At 37.8% G+C, this 15447-nt stretch overlaps 1 protein-coding gene across 1 annotated transcript in view; it reads left to right on the plus strand.

Moving 5' to 3' along the window:
• The window catches only part of CDK8 (cyclin dependent kinase 8), a 105726-nt gene that overhangs the window by 82966 nt on the left and 7313 nt on the right, over nucleotides 1-15447 (plus strand). Inside the window, exons 5-9 of the mRNA XM_024125839.3 lie at nucleotides 2382-2439; nucleotides 4776-4907; nucleotides 11740-11883; nucleotides 14343-14412; nucleotides 15216-15288. Of these exons, the coding sequence (XP_023981607.1) occupies nucleotides 2382-2439; nucleotides 4776-4907; nucleotides 11740-11883; nucleotides 14343-14412; nucleotides 15216-15288 (477 nt within the window). The remainder of the gene's footprint in view (nucleotides 1-2381; nucleotides 2440-4775; nucleotides 4908-11739; nucleotides 11884-14342; nucleotides 14413-15215; nucleotides 15289-15447) is intronic.

Here is a 15447-nt window from a genome sequence, read left to right on the forward strand (position 1 = left end):
TAATCTTTTAGGAGCACTTAAGTGCTAGAAAAATCCATCACAGCAAGCCAGTTAATCAGCTTGTAACTCTGGAGGAGGGAGTGGGATTTGGGATGTGGTGGAGGAGTGATGGGTGGTAAAAGAGTCTTTAACTCTTAACTGTATTCGGCCTCATAGTTTGAATTGTTTATAAGCAGAGTGTATTCATGTATTACTTACATCATTAGAGGGTGGGCGTGGAGAATCAGGTTTTCCCAAGTAATGCAGAGGAGAGTTCTTATGGTAGAAATAACGGGCTAGCACTGACATAGTTGTGTAAGGTCTAGTCATGGAACGCTGCAAACACACATGTGTCAGGAGAGTGGTGGAAGGCGGGGCTGGAGAGATCAGTGGCTAAGAGCTTGCAGGTGCCTGGCATCCATCATAAAGACTTCCACCTTATTCACGGGCGGCGAGGGGCCACGTAAAGGTGAAATACGTTAGTAATAAAGCACAACAACAGCATTCAAAGAAATTTTGAAAAGGTCGTGCCTACCCCTGTCACTCTAACCTTTTTTGTTCTTCTAGTCCTTACTCAACACTTTTTTTTTAACCCAGTTGTAATCACAGTCTATATATAATTTTCTGTTCCACTGTTTTCCTAATAATTTCCTCTGTTACTGTGGAAGATTTTAAACAAGGGAGTGATGATGTGATCAGCTTGGTCTTTTAGGAAGGTAACCCTGGCAGTAGTACGGAAGACTGAATTGATGGGAGGAGAATCAAAATGGGGTTCAAGAGATGTCTAGGGAGTCCTGCCCTGATGAACCATGAGAAGAGAGTTCTAGCCCAAATATCAAGTCCCCTCCTGAGCCACACTGACCGAGAGCAGGACTTTCCCTCAGCCAGATAGACGGGCTGCCTCTTCTCTTGGAGGCCCGCCCCCCACCAGCTGTCGGCATTTCACACGAGTCTCTGAGACCTGGTTTCCTCTGAAGCAGGCTGAGCTCTGCAGTGTCCCTGATGAGCAGCTTTGTTTGTGGTTGGCAGCTCCACGTGTCTCACAGGGAATATTGTTAGTGCTGTACTTCCTTTCGGTGCTTCACCAGCTATCTCAGTGGGCAGGAGCGTGTGTGTGATGATAGAGATTCTGAAAACATTTTCTTGAACAAAACATTATAGTTATGGTAGTACACGTCCATTTAAAGCTTGCTACATAAATTACCTTCAGAAGGGTCTATTAGGAAGGGGCACTGCACTGCTACTGGCCCCGCCCCATCTCCTTGATCGTACGCGGGGCAAGTCATGCACTCGCTCTGGTGCCTAGTTTCCTCATCTTAAAAACTGTAGGAATTTTCAGCCTTTGACATGCATGTGCTACCATTTCAGCAGTGTCTTTTCACTGAGGCTAAAAAAATAATTTTGATCTTTGGTAGTTGGTAGGATAATGTACTGTAAGTTACATTTCATCAGTAATAGCATAGGGGCTGTCATTAAATATGGTCAGGGAAGCCTGTGAATTGGTTACCACTGTAAACAGCCTTCATTAAAATCTTTAATTTGATTCCAAGATTGCTTTGATGGGTATTTGAAAGGCGTCGTGATCTGATTCACTTTTATTCAGTAGAACTGCAGTCAGACCAGGCGGAGGGCAGGGTGGCAGCCTGAGAGACGTTTGGGGACTGCCTCCTCTTCCTTTCCCTCTCTCCTCCTCCTTGAAGAGGGACAAGCCTTATGTGTTAGTGTTGTAGACACCACTGTGACAGATTTTAGATGGCAGTTGATCTTGTTATTTTTAGAGACTTAAGAACTGTTTGAAATATTACTTTTGTAAAATCTCACTTTAAATGTTAGCTTCCTTTTTTATTTAAAAATGAAAACCTCAAAGATGTTCAGGTCATGGAAAATTCCTATTACTCTGCTAACTCATTTAGAAAAGACTTTATTAAATTGATTTCTCTATAATTTATTTGAAACATAGGTACATACTATGCGGTTTCCAAAAAAGGGTATCAGTTGGTCCCTTCCCTATAATTAACTTGTTGCTTAGTGTTAAATTATATTTGAAGATACATTTTCCCTTGAAGTTGAAGGACGTTTTATGTAACTGAAAGAGTTAGATGGAAGCACAGCATTTTAACTTTCTGCCAGCTGTTCCGCAGTAGTGAAAGCAGACTGATAACAGGGCCAAGAAAAGCCTTAGCTCTGCCTGGAGAAAAGCACTGCCATATTTGGCCTTCATGAAGTTGCATATTGCTTTGCATATATACACATAAAGTTTCTTTGGTGACTTCCTGTGTTTGATTTTAATTTTTGAGTAAATGTGGTTTTTTTAAAGGTGGATTTATGTTATATTGGCATATTGTCTATTTAAAAGAAACCACTACTGTCTACTGAAAAAAAACACTATTTTGTTTCCACAGAAACCTGCTAATATTTTAGTTATGGGTGAAGGTCCTGAGCGAGGAAGAGTAAAAATTGGTATGTTTTATCTTTGATAAGTCACAGTGTAGCACTCTTTTAAAACTTTTGCAGGCAGCTTTATCACTTCTAATTTTTGCTGTAATAATATGCATTTATTCATACAGTTCCATGTGATCGAAGCCATTTCTAAAGAGTATACGTTAAAAGTGAAAAATGTTTCACACTCTTGAAAGGTGTCAGACAATCTTTAGAGACTGAAGTGTTCTAATTATAAAATAAGCCATGCAAGTTTCTTAGAAATTTTGCTTTCATTAAAAATAGCCTATAGAGGTGAGTGGCTTCTATCCATGTTAGAAGCCAGCCTCACCTTTAGTCACAAGGGCATACAGTGTACTAGTAATTATACCATCGGTTCTGTTTACCTGAGCCACATTAGATCAGAACATATGCCTCTGTTAGCCTCTTCTAGGTTAGGAATTACAAACTAAGGATACCACTGAGGCTGGGTAGGTTCTAATGAGCCTTTGCCTGAAGGGAAAAAATAAACAAGCGTTCTCTACCTCGGCATGTTTTCTGATAGCTCTGTTTTCTTATATATCAATGCAAAATTTTACCCATTCCTGGTCTGATAACCTATAAGGATAGAACTAGATTTATTTTTTCCTAACTGGTTATTTTTTCATTGTCATTTCCGAGTTGTGTTTGTCACATTTATTTAGTTTGTTTTGTGTGTGGATGGAAGAAATGTAGTAACTAAATTATATTAATTTAAAAGCAGCAGGCTTATGGGAGTATACAACAAAGTAAATAGGAATTTCTGATTGTAAGATTTAATATGAATTAGAATTATCAGCTGATTTGTACCATTTCACCAACAAAGAAAAACCCAGGTATTCTTAACCCTTCTTCCCTACCCTCCCCTATAAATTCCCCAAATCTCATTTTCTACTTCTAATTAGACTCTCGAAATACTCTTGATATAAATTTTGCAAGTGTTTTAGTAGTGCGAACGTTTGACGCACCTCGAAATGCTCCTAGTCATTGACTTTGCTTTGAGAACCAGGCCCTGTCATTGCTTACCGTAGTGTCAGATGCCTGTTAAGTCCTTCCATGTGCTTTTAAAGGATTTCATCCAATCCACCTTGGTGGCATCCAAGTCAAATGTAAGTTCAAAGCATGCAAAATCTGAAAGACCCAGCCAAACAGTATTTACAGATGTGTTCTTTACTGTAAGATTTAGGGGAATTTTATATGTTAAAAATAATCTAGTTTGGAATTATACTTCTGTGTAACATGTATGATGTTGGCAGGTTTGGGGGACACTAACGGCTTAAAGTATTCACATTTAAGAAGAAATATTAGTTCTTCTGTAAACCAGTATTTAGTAATCTGACTCATGGTTTTAATTCTTTGCCAAATTTCTGTGGTTTTTTTTTTTTTAACCTCTATAATTAAGTAGATTAGATTGGGGCCTACTTTATTAAAAATGTATATTAGGAGAGCAAAATTAAACAAATGGTGGATGAATCTTGAAATTTTCGAATAGGTGGTATGAATAGTGATTGTTCATTCAGCATGTGTTTGGCAAAAGCAATGTGTAATAACACTGTACTTGATGCTAAAAGGGGGAGAGAGATGAAAAAGACACAGTTTTTGCCTATAAGAAGGTGGCAGTTTATTAGGATAAATGTCCATGCCCGAATTACCACACTATATATTAAACCGTGTGAAATGCCGTGAACTGTATCTCATTACAGCTCCAGCTCTGAGATACGAGTTTATGACATTTGTCAAATCACTTAATTTCTTCTAACCTCAGTTTCCTCATTTGAAAAAGGAGGTGATTGAATTATATGATCTTTAAAGTCTTTTCCAGCTTAAAATACAAACATGATTCTTTAAAGAAAAAACTCCACCCAGATAAATGGGGGGAAATAGTGGTATTATTATACTGTACAGTCAGCTTCTGATTATACCAGTGAACATGGTTATTGATGCAAATAATGGAAAGCCTCACCCTAACTGATCTAGTTTCTTGGTGCTTGTGACCAATAAAAATAATGGGAATGCAGCTTCCCAGCCCTGTCCCAATGGTGGTAAGACAGATGGAAAGAAATCTGCCCAGAGGGGTAGGGTCACCCTTGACCTCTGGCAGCAGAGTGTGTCTGTAACCCATGGAAGAGTGAGTGACAATAGTTGGCAATGAATGAAGATCTCAGACTTGTTTTACATTTAGACTTCTGAAAGGGGTGAGATGTTGTGTTGGTTTTGTTGGTTTTCTCCCCCCAGAATTCACATTTTTCGTATCTTACTAAATAATAATAGTAAAATTAGAGTAATCAATAAAATTTGTAAAAATCTGTGTCCTTAACATTGCTCTTATTTTTTTACAGCTGATATGGGCTTTGCCCGATTATTTAATTCACCTTTGAAGCCTTTAGCAGATTTGGATCCAGTAGTCGTAACATTCTGGTACCGAGCCCCAGAATTACTTCTTGGAGCAAGACATTATACCAAAGCTATTGGTGAGTAGAACTAATTAAAATTCCATGACATTTTAAAAGTGACTTTGTTGTTGTAAAATATACACATTTCTATATATTTTTAAATCAAGTAATACAGAAAATTATAAAAGTAAGAGCAAAAATGAACATAAAATTCTACTCTCTAGAAATACCATCATTAGCATTAGGGATGTACCATTCCAGACATCCCTTTCTGATAGATAAATAGATGCTAAAAAAGTTTTTAAATATATGGGACTATACTATGAATTCTAAGTAAAAAGTATTTTAATTTTACTTGAAAAGAGAAATAAATACAGTAAAATTTCTTAATCATTGAACTTCAGACAAATGTTTCTTTCACCAAAAGAAATACTAGCTTCTAAAAGATCCCCTTAAAATTAAGGAAAAAAGATTATGAAAGTAAGTAGGTGTTTAGAACATCTTAATTCACTTTTCAATTTTTGATAGTATTGATTATCTCCCTATTTTGAAGAATTAGGAAATTAGTGCTCTTCTACTTCTTCCCCCACCAACCTCTCAGTTTATAATACCATTGTCATCATTATTATTATTACCACTTTGTTGATGTTTACAGCATTTATTTTGTTTGCAAACCATAATGCCCACTGTTGTTTATACTTAGGCTACATATTGTAATGGATTTGATGTTCAACTACCACAATCCTTTTATCACAACTTTTCCATTAATGACATCTTTATTCTGCTTCATTTTATTTGGTAGAATGTTATCATCATGTAGTTTTTTCTTATGTGTTTTGCCTTTCTTTTTTCCTTTTTTGTGTGCCTTTATTGCTTACTTAACTTGTTCTGTGTTCTCCAGGATGGTATTAAACCCATTTTTATTTTTTTGGATAACTCCACCCACAAGTCTTCTATATTTTGCTCTATTCTGGATTGGTTTTCATCCCAGTTTTTCCTTTTTTTATTCCTCTGGGTGGGATCTATTTCTTTCTGGATTTCATTATTTCATCCCTTACTTTGCTACAGCATATATTTAAGTAACCTGTCTTAGAGGTAAATTTTCTAGTTCTTGTATTTCTGAAAAAAATGCCTCCATGATACTTTCCAGTTTGGTAGGGATTAAAATTATAGGTGCAAAATGATTTTCCCTCAGAATTTGGTGATGCTCATCCATTGTCTTCTAGCATCAGTGTTACTAATGGAGAGTCTCACATTGGTCTTGTTCTCATTCAGTGGTGAATTACCTGGGGTTTTGTCCTTTCTGAAAACAAATAGGATTTCTCACCCTTGTATTTCACAGTGGTGTGCTGGCCACTTGGTAGGCACATTCAGTTCGAAGTTTATGTCCCATGTCTGTGGGAAATCCTCTTGAGCTAGTCTTGATTGCCTCCTCTGTGTTTTTATTTCTCTTTCCTAAACTGAGTATAGGCAGATGTTGGATTTCTTGGATTGATCCTTTATACCACTTTTCTTCTCATGCTTTTCTGCCTTTTTTATTTCTAAGAACCCCTTCTTATTCTCTGATTATTCTTTTTTTTTTTAACATATTGTATTGCTTTATGGAAAAAAAAAGCTTCTTAAATACGTGTGAGGACAGTGATAAAGATGCTTTCTAATTGTTTGTAATTTGCTGTATTTCTGGAATAATTATCTGTGTTTTCTTTGTAGTCACTTTTTTTAACTGATATGTCTTGGTCTCTCCCTTTCATGTGGCTGGTGTTCTTGAGCTGTTTTTTGACCCTTGATGTCTCTTTGCATTTGAGAATCAGGTTACAAAAAGCTGCTTGGGAACTTAGTGTACATGGATCAGAGGGCTCATAGATTGGCAGGCTTTACTTCAGGGTGATCCAGCAGAGAACTACCGTTAACTGGGGAATCCTAAATGCCAGTATGCACAAGTCTTTGCACCGAGGACGTTCAGATTCTTTAAGGGAAGAATCTCCAACTTTTGGCCCAAGCTTTGTGTACCTGGTAGCCCCAGGGCAGTAGGGGGTGGGGAGAGATCAAGGGTTCAAAATACAGACTTTGTAGCCAATTCTCCAAGCACAGAATCTCCCCAGAGCTGTGCCGGGCAAGTCTGCTTCCCACTCAGCAGTAATACTGCGGGCTGGGGCCTTCTCTGAACTGTTTGCAGAAGTGTTTTTATTTGTATCTCTGCTAGATCAGGTCTGCATATGTGCAGTCTCTTTTCATCCGTATCTTAGTCAAAATACTCCCTCTTCAGAGAGAACTTCCTTGGTCACACCATCAGCCTTACCCATCACACTTCCGTCTTCCTGTCTGAAATCCCCTAAATGGGTAAGCCTAGACCAGCTGTTCACCACTGGAGGCCATTGCCTGCAAGGTGAGAACTGAGTACTCTGCTGAGTGAGTGAATGGGTCTTGTCCCTGATGGTCTCCTCCGGTTCTCTCTATTACTGTGGATTTGGACCTTTATTTCTTTGCTGTCATTTCAATATATACTCAAGAAGAGGAAAGGAGAGGGCTTCCCTGGTGGCGCAGTGGTTGAGGGTCCACCTGCCGATGCAGGGGACACGGGTTCGTGCCCCGGTCCGGGAAGATCCCACATGCCGCGGAGCGGCTGGGCCCGTGAGCCATGGCCGCTGAGCCTGCGCGTCCGGAGCCTGTGCTCCGCAACGGGAGGGGCCACAACAGTGAGAGGCCCGGGAAATACTTGTAATCATTCCCCCATATTAATCTTGAATCCAGCATGTCTTTTTTCACAAAATCTTTTGTGTTCACTAATCTTTATATCTGCCTTGAGATCACATTTTATTGTATAGAAAAATAAAGGTAGATTAAGTTAGTCAGACACAAGACTTTTCTGTACTATACCATTGCAACTTTTCTACAAATCTAAAATTATTCCAAAATAAAATATTTATTTTTTTAAAAGTCAGTTAGGAAGAAAAATAAAAGTTATTGAAGCCAGCCCTGTTTTTGAATGTATATTACTACCTAAGCACACATTTGGTTATCTTTTTTACAAAGGTATTCTAAATGGTTAAGCATGAAAACTAATATGACACCTAGGTATTTTTTCCACCTAGAAAATGAATATTTAAAAGCAGTGTTACTTTTGGTAAGACATATTAAGAGGCTATACAAATAAGGAAATAATTACCTAATCTCAGCTGCTGTTAACAGAAAACTCAACACTGAATTGATTTAAATTGAGTAAAAAATAAACTGTAACGTAGGTTTGTGACTCTGGCTCATCATTTATTACTTTTTTCTTTTTTCTTCAGAAATCTGTATTTTATTGTGAGCATTGAGAGTTGTATAAGCTGTTATTCACCAGGACAGTCTGCAGTCTAGCAGTTTTAGGTCAGGGCTGTTTGTCACAAAGCTAGACTACCAGCTGTTAGATAGATTCCTTTGTTCAAATGGCTCTATAATTTAGCAAAGAGAAGGCCTTCCTCCTTCTCATCAACATCAAAATTTATTGGATAACTGTTAGACTTTTTAAAACTTAAGAGAAACCAAAATGAACGCAAATTATGTCGTTCACCCCTAAGGGATCTCCATCCAGTTGAGAAAACAGTATGACTGTGTGCGTAAACTGTGTTGCCATCTTTGAACAACAGAAGGAACCAAGACTAGCGCTCTGACTTGTAGCCTTAGCTCTGCCACTCGGGGAGGGGGACGGTGTTTAGGCAAGGCGTTTAGTCCTTTACGGCCTCATATTTTGAAGATGAGAATGTAGCCTAAATCATCTCTTAGATCCCCTTCAGCTCTGAAAGTTCTGTGACATTGGATAGAAACCACTGCCTTCTGAGGTAGCGAGAGCAGAGGGAACTGACTTGAGGGCAGATGACTTGAGACCAAGGTCAGTCCCAGTCCCTTCGCATATGCCTGGCCCGGCCCAGAGCAATCCTGGAAAATGCTTTCTTCTATCAAAATGTTTGCTCAAAAAAGTGATAATGTAGATATCTTACAAATTGCTTTTTTGTTTGAGAGAGAGACAGAAATCATATATAAGCCATTTTTAGTATAAATTTAAAAAAATAGAAGCCAGGAGTAGAAAATGAAACTTCTTCCTTGCTTCCAGTCTCTCTCACACCGTTCAGTTCCTCCCGCTCCACAGGTGGGTAGCCTAAGGGTGCAGTAAAGCACCCAGCAGATCCCCACCACCACCCTGAAGGCACTTGCCTAGCGTTTTGACTTGCCTGTCTGGTAGTTGTAGTAGGCTCAGCAGATAGAAGCACCTTTGTGGTTGAATTTACCTATTATTTGCTGGATATGTTCTTACGTTCATTTTAGTGGTCTCATTTAGAACGGTTAAATCTGCCAGTGGAGTTTGGTGGGTTATGTTAGACTGAAGGTGCTAAAAAGAAGCAAGAGAGCACAGGGGAGATCTGAGCACATCCGCCAGCATGTTCCCACCCTCGTGGGGAATAGATCTTAGTGCTGTGCTCGTTCACTCCGTTGTATGGAACTGCAAGCTGAGTCATCAAGCCCAAGAGAGAAAATGGTAGCTTAGTCAGCACTGTACCCCTGGGGACAAAGTTTGATTCAGTCGTGAGTGTTGGGGGTTTTGTTTGATTGACCTTGTGGAGAGGCTGAGAGAGGGGATCAGTCATCTATTAACAGTCAACTAGGGCAGCCTTAAAAGTTTTACTGAAGTCTGAACTTCAGTAAAACCGGGAGGATGAGAATTTTCTCTTTCATTGAGATAGGGGCTAACTGTTAGTACACTTGTTGATTAGAACAAATTTAACACACCTTTCCTCCCCCCGTTTGGTTCTGTGTAGCCCCCAGTTGCGGTCCACTTTGCCTGGTTAGCTCAGTAGCTACACATGAATATCACATACTTTGAGAAGTAGATGGGATTTGTATGTTTTTAATTTGGAAAGTCTTTCTAGAAGGAGTTTGACAGGTAGGGGAGCAGGAAGGGACTTTCCCATGGCACAATCTGAAAAAATAGGCAAGGTAGGAGAGACTTGTTTACAAAGATTTAGAAATTTATCTGAAGTAATAGCCTGATCAGCTAACTCAAATTCGTGATTAATGTCTGGATTTGAAGAAGGGAAGGATGGTGAAATTGATCGAAGGTGAAAGATAATAGAAAAGAGAGGTTATTTAGGGTAAAGTTACGCAAGGTTCAGTAAAGTAATTTTCCTACTTTCCTATTTTTTTTAAAGCAGCATAGGATAGCTAAACTGTTTACTTACCTCTCATCTTCCTTTACATGTTTTATTTTTTTGTTCGAGTTTTCATAACCAGGCTGAGTTGTTGCAGTGTCTCTTGGGTGCTATGAGTAGCGTTTTACAGATGCAGACTGACCCCCCGGCCCTCTTGGTGACCCCACTCAGCTTGCCTATCTTCCCTTGGATTGAGATGATCAAAGGTCAGCTTCCTATGGGATAACCATGTAAAAAGAATAATCACAAAATAATTAATTTTCCCGCTTACTCTCTGACGGTAAAACGAAAATAGCTTGGCTTTTATATCTTGATGAGACTTTTCCGTATGGTGGTGTTGGCCAGACTTGATTCTCTGATGGGGGAGAAAACTGATGGGCAGACAGTGTCATTTTTAAAATCACTTGCTTGTAGTCTCGTTTGTCATCTTAAAGTAAATAGATGTTTAACTTGTTACTTTGAAATGTAAGTGTGATAATTTTACATTAAATTAAATATCTATATTCCAGTTTTAGATTTTAGGAATTTTCAGTTATTTATAAATTAACATTTTTTCCCACTTTCTATTTAAGTGACCATTATTAACATACCTGAATAATCGGCCTTAATAAAGTAGTGATTTTACTTTGTCCTTCTCTAGTTATTTATGTTTACCACAGGTATTGGTTATGTCAGTGAGAAACCACTTATTGAGTGCCTGCTGTGTGCACAGCATTGTGCAGAGTGTAGGGAAGTTACCATGGTCGGGTTAGGGATTAGTTGGGTAGCAGTGGAGTGCTTTCAGCTTCACATTCCAGCTTGGCATATGTATCTTTCCACTGCTAATCGTTCTCTTAGTAAGAATTTAATATGAATGAAAGTTAGCCTGTATCTTAAAGTGAGTGAAAGAAATTTGTTGTATAAAGAGGAATCCATTTGCCTGGCTTTTAAATAATTCTTATGAATTTGTCACCTCTGTGCCTATGTAAAGGTAGCATTTTGCCCCATATTTTCTTGTCTTTGTAAAACACTTAAACTTGCAAAGTCTAACTCTGCTATAGCATGGAGAAACACTTGAGCAAAAAGCTCTTCCAGTATAAATGCTGTTTCATTAGAATATTGAAATTCATTAGGCATTGTCTTTTTCTTGTTGGAACAGTACCTTGCTAACTAGTGCTAACACGGCGGGATAATTGTTAAGCTTCACAAATTGATAAGTACATAAACTAGATAGTAATAAAAAATATTTGTTATGTCAAAATATGGTGCTGATTGTTTTTGGCAAGTATGCACAATTTCACGGGCTGTTTGGGTTTTCTGTTTGTTTATTTTTTTTGTTTCGCTTTATTTGTTTATGGTTCCCATGTTCCATCTGCAGCTTTGTATGTATTTCATAGATAAGGTAATGTTTGAAGCACTTAAACTCACCAAAATTTTTAGGTAATAAATTTGATTAAACTTGGACTGAAACCACTGGGTGGGATGGAGGTTTAACAGGGAATGAAACACTGGGGTGTGTGGGGTGGGAATATGTATGTACAGACAATATTCCTTGATATTTATAATTGCTAGGAATTAATATGGCTTTTCAGGGGAGAAAAAGAGCTAAAAAACACTCCCTGCCAACATAAAAATGCATTTTCTTTTGGAAAGAACCACTTTATTTTCCTCCTTTCTTTTTCTTTTTTCCTTTCCTTTTTTTTCTTTTCTTTTCCTTTTTTTTTTTCTTTCTTTTTGTTTTAAAGATATTTGGGCTATAGGGTGTATATTTGCAGAACTACTAACGTCAGAACCAATATTTCACTGTCGACAAGAGGACATCAAAACTAGTAATCCTTATCACCATGACCAGCTGGACAGAATATTCAATGTAATGGGATTTCCTGCAGGTACACATTATGTTTTTGTTTTTGTTTTTAAATCACTGTTGTTTGAACTTAGATATCTCCGTTGGGAAGGTGTGTATTTTAGCTGATGAAAGCTACTCTTCCTCTGTGCTCTGTGTTGGTGATTTGCATTAGTCAAAGGCCCAGAGAAACAGCAAAATTTGTGGCGTTCACATGTTAGCGCAAAATATTTAGGGGTTTCTTGAATTTGCGGGGTGTACTTTTGTTTCATTTTGGTTTTTGGTTTGGTTTTGTTTCATATTTTAAATGATTGCAATATCTGTATTTAAAAGGTGCCTTTAATTCTCACCACTGGAGAGGAAATAAAAATTCAGTAGTATGTATTTTTGTCCGGCAGTATATATAATAATGTCATTATTTGGTATTTGATTACAAACTTTGAACAGTATTTCTGTTTAGGGCACTGTGCAGTACATTGTATTGAATAATAGCATTTTTTGCTGTATAACTCTTGTCAGTAAGAACATTCTTTGAAGTTAGAACAGTCAGGATGTGAGTGAAGGGCTCACATTGCACAGCGGCCGTGCCGGCACTGATTGTAGCAGGGAGGGAGCTGTTGGGTGTCCCGTCACAGGCTTTAGGTCTCTAGCTGCATCCCGGTCCCTTGTGCCACAAGACAGCCATTCTTCACTCGCCAGAAATGCTGCCCGGAGGTCCAGAATAAAGAAAATTTGTTTAAAACCCCTACATAGTTCTGGCTAGTCAAGTACTTATTAGAAGTTGTTTCTTTTTATGAATTTTTCTTAGGTCAGTAACTCGAAACTAATACAGAAATATCTGGGAGATATAATTCCACATCCCTTGTAAGTGTTGATTATCAGTAAATGCAGAATAACTACCTTTCTCCAAAATTGACTGACATTTCTACAAAGATTGCTTTGTTGTGATGGGAATTTCATTTATTCACTAAATATTTATTTATTGAGCACCTGCCATGTTTCAGGCACTGTGTTAAATATGAAATATTGTCCATATAACAGACATGACTGTTGCCCTCTTGGAGTTGACATTGAACTGCTCTAAGGAGAATGTTGAGAGAGTGGGAGTAGTTTGAGTAGGTGGGGAGAATGGCCTTTTCTTCCCACCTCTGAATGTACCCTTCATTTCAGAGGCCCCAGGGGAAAGAGCATGGCTTACAGGGGTGGAGTTGGGGGCAGCCTCCATTGGTGATGGTTCTAAAATGGTTCTTAGTTTGTGGTTCCACAGTTAGGGTAGGCTTAGCTTATAAGGAACCTGAAAGGCAGGCAGCAGAATTTAGACTTGTGCTAAAGAATGAGACTCTATGATAAAAGTTCTTGAGAACTCGTGACATGGTTTATGTTCAGTTTTAGACAGATTAGTGTGGCAGGGGTATGTAAAAATCAATTTAAGAAAGGTAACTCAAGTCAGGAAACCAGCTGCTTAGCTGTAGCAGTACTCCAGGTATAAAGTGATTTGGATGGAGAAGAAAGAATAAAGGTATAATTTTTGACAGGAAGCATGTAATTGAGGAAAGAATAAAAGATTATCTCAGGATTTCTAGCTTGAGAAATTGACAGAAATAGAGATATTGAACAAGGAAGTAGTTAAGGAGAAAATGCCATTTAGGAATTTAAAGTATGTGTTTAGTTTACAATATGTGATATCTGTGGAGGTTAGGTAGCAAATATTTTTATAAGTCAGTTGAAAGAAAAGCAAACCTCTGAAGGTCATTTAAAAGCTGAAGTGCTGTGAAGCTACCTGGTAGAGTGCGGGCACCTGTGGGCTCGCAGTGAAGTGCCCTGAGGGTGACAGCAAGCTTCTTAAAAAGCGTGTGGTGTTGAGTAGCTCTAATGCCAGTAAGACTGATTGAGGCATTTCCCACCTAATGTATCCAGTAGCTGGAAACTAGCCAAGGCACCAGCTGACTTGTTAATATGCTAGTTACATCCTGCTCTGTTCCATTTCAAAGAGCTGCTACTGCTTACCTTGATGACCACATAAAGCAGTGTATTTAATGAGGGGAAAGTGAGGAGGGCCATAGGAAAAGAAGTACAGCCTAAAGCTGCTGAGGGGCAAGATAGTACATTTATTGTTGAGGAGATTGGGTGCTGATTTAACCGAGAAATTTGGTGGGACAAAAGTGGTTTTACAAATAGAAACAGAACTGTTAAATAACAGAAATATTTATTTATAACTTGTTCCTCTGTTGTTACAGAAATTGAGGTAAATTATAGTAAAACATATAGAAAGTAGGCACTCAAAAAATAAAGTTAAAAAGAGATAGATTGAACTCAGTACGAGGTATGGGGAATTGCATTTACGTGTTTAAGATGTTTACTATAGCTGACCATTTATTTGAAGTCCGTGCTTTCATGGAAGTTAAAAGTATAGGACAGGTAATGAAAAGTGAAGTAACCTTTATTAAAATTCTTGAGAATAGGAACCTAGACAATATAAAATTGTATCAATGTATTTCACAGATAAAGATTGGGAAGATATAAAAAAGATGCCTGAACATTCAACATTAATGAAAGATTTCAGAAGAAATACGTAAGTTGGAAAGAAAATAGACCTTTTGTTGATTTTTGCTTTTCTAGAATTCTCAGTATAAGATTGAATACTCAACATGGTAGATATACTCAACACAAGATTATTCTATTAAATAATTTTACTTATTTACTCTAATAAATATTTTTGCATTATGATAGTCTTCATTTCTTAATATGTTTGAATGGTGATAGAAAGAAGGTGAATATCTCATATTAGCAGCTGATTTGGATATGAGAAAAAGTCAGTTCATTTCTTTCCATATTTATTACTTTCGGGAAGCTGTGCATCCATGGAAAGTATCATAGCTGAAGCACTAAGAGACTGAAACAAACAAACCTTGCTGATAGCCACCTGCCTACCCACCCAGGTTGGTTGTAAATTTAAGTAAGTTTTAATGGAGAAGAAGGAGTATTTCATTTATTCTCAATGTAAGATCAAGGGGATTGGGAGAGGGAGTTTATAGACCTGTGACAAATTTTTTTAAATTTGTATTTATTTTAAACTAGTAAGGCCGAGTTAAACTCTTGACCCATATGTTATTTAAGATAATTGTTGAGATAGCATTCATGTGAACAAAGCCAAACTGTGTATATTATTCATGAAATTATCTTGCATTTAATCCGTAGTATCCATTCAGAAGTGACTAGTGTGAATACTGAATGAAATATAAAATTGATTGAATACCATTTTCAATATATGTTCTGTGTCGGTTATCATTAAAATAATTCTGTTTGGAAAAACTTCAGCCAATGTAAAATTAACCTCATATCTAATATAGCTGTTTCATAGTATTTCTCTTTCAGGTATACCAACTGCAGCCTTATCAAGTATATGGAAAAACATAAAGTTAAACCAGATAGTAAAGCATTCCACTTGGTAAGCATTAGAGAAGAGTACTAAACAGTACTAATGCATTTTTTCCCCCTGATAAGCCCAACCTGAGGCTTTCTTTTTTTTTTTTTTTCTTTTTTTTTTTTTTGGCGGTACGCGGGCCTCTCACTGCTGTGGCCTCTCCCGTTGCGGAGCACAGGCTCC

Source organism: Physeter macrocephalus, chromosome 13 (genome assembly GCF_002837175.3).
Source record: "Physeter macrocephalus isolate SW-GA chromosome 13, ASM283717v5, whole genome shotgun sequence".
Lineage (NCBI taxonomy): Eukaryota > Metazoa > Chordata > Mammalia > Artiodactyla > Physeteridae > Physeter > Physeter macrocephalus.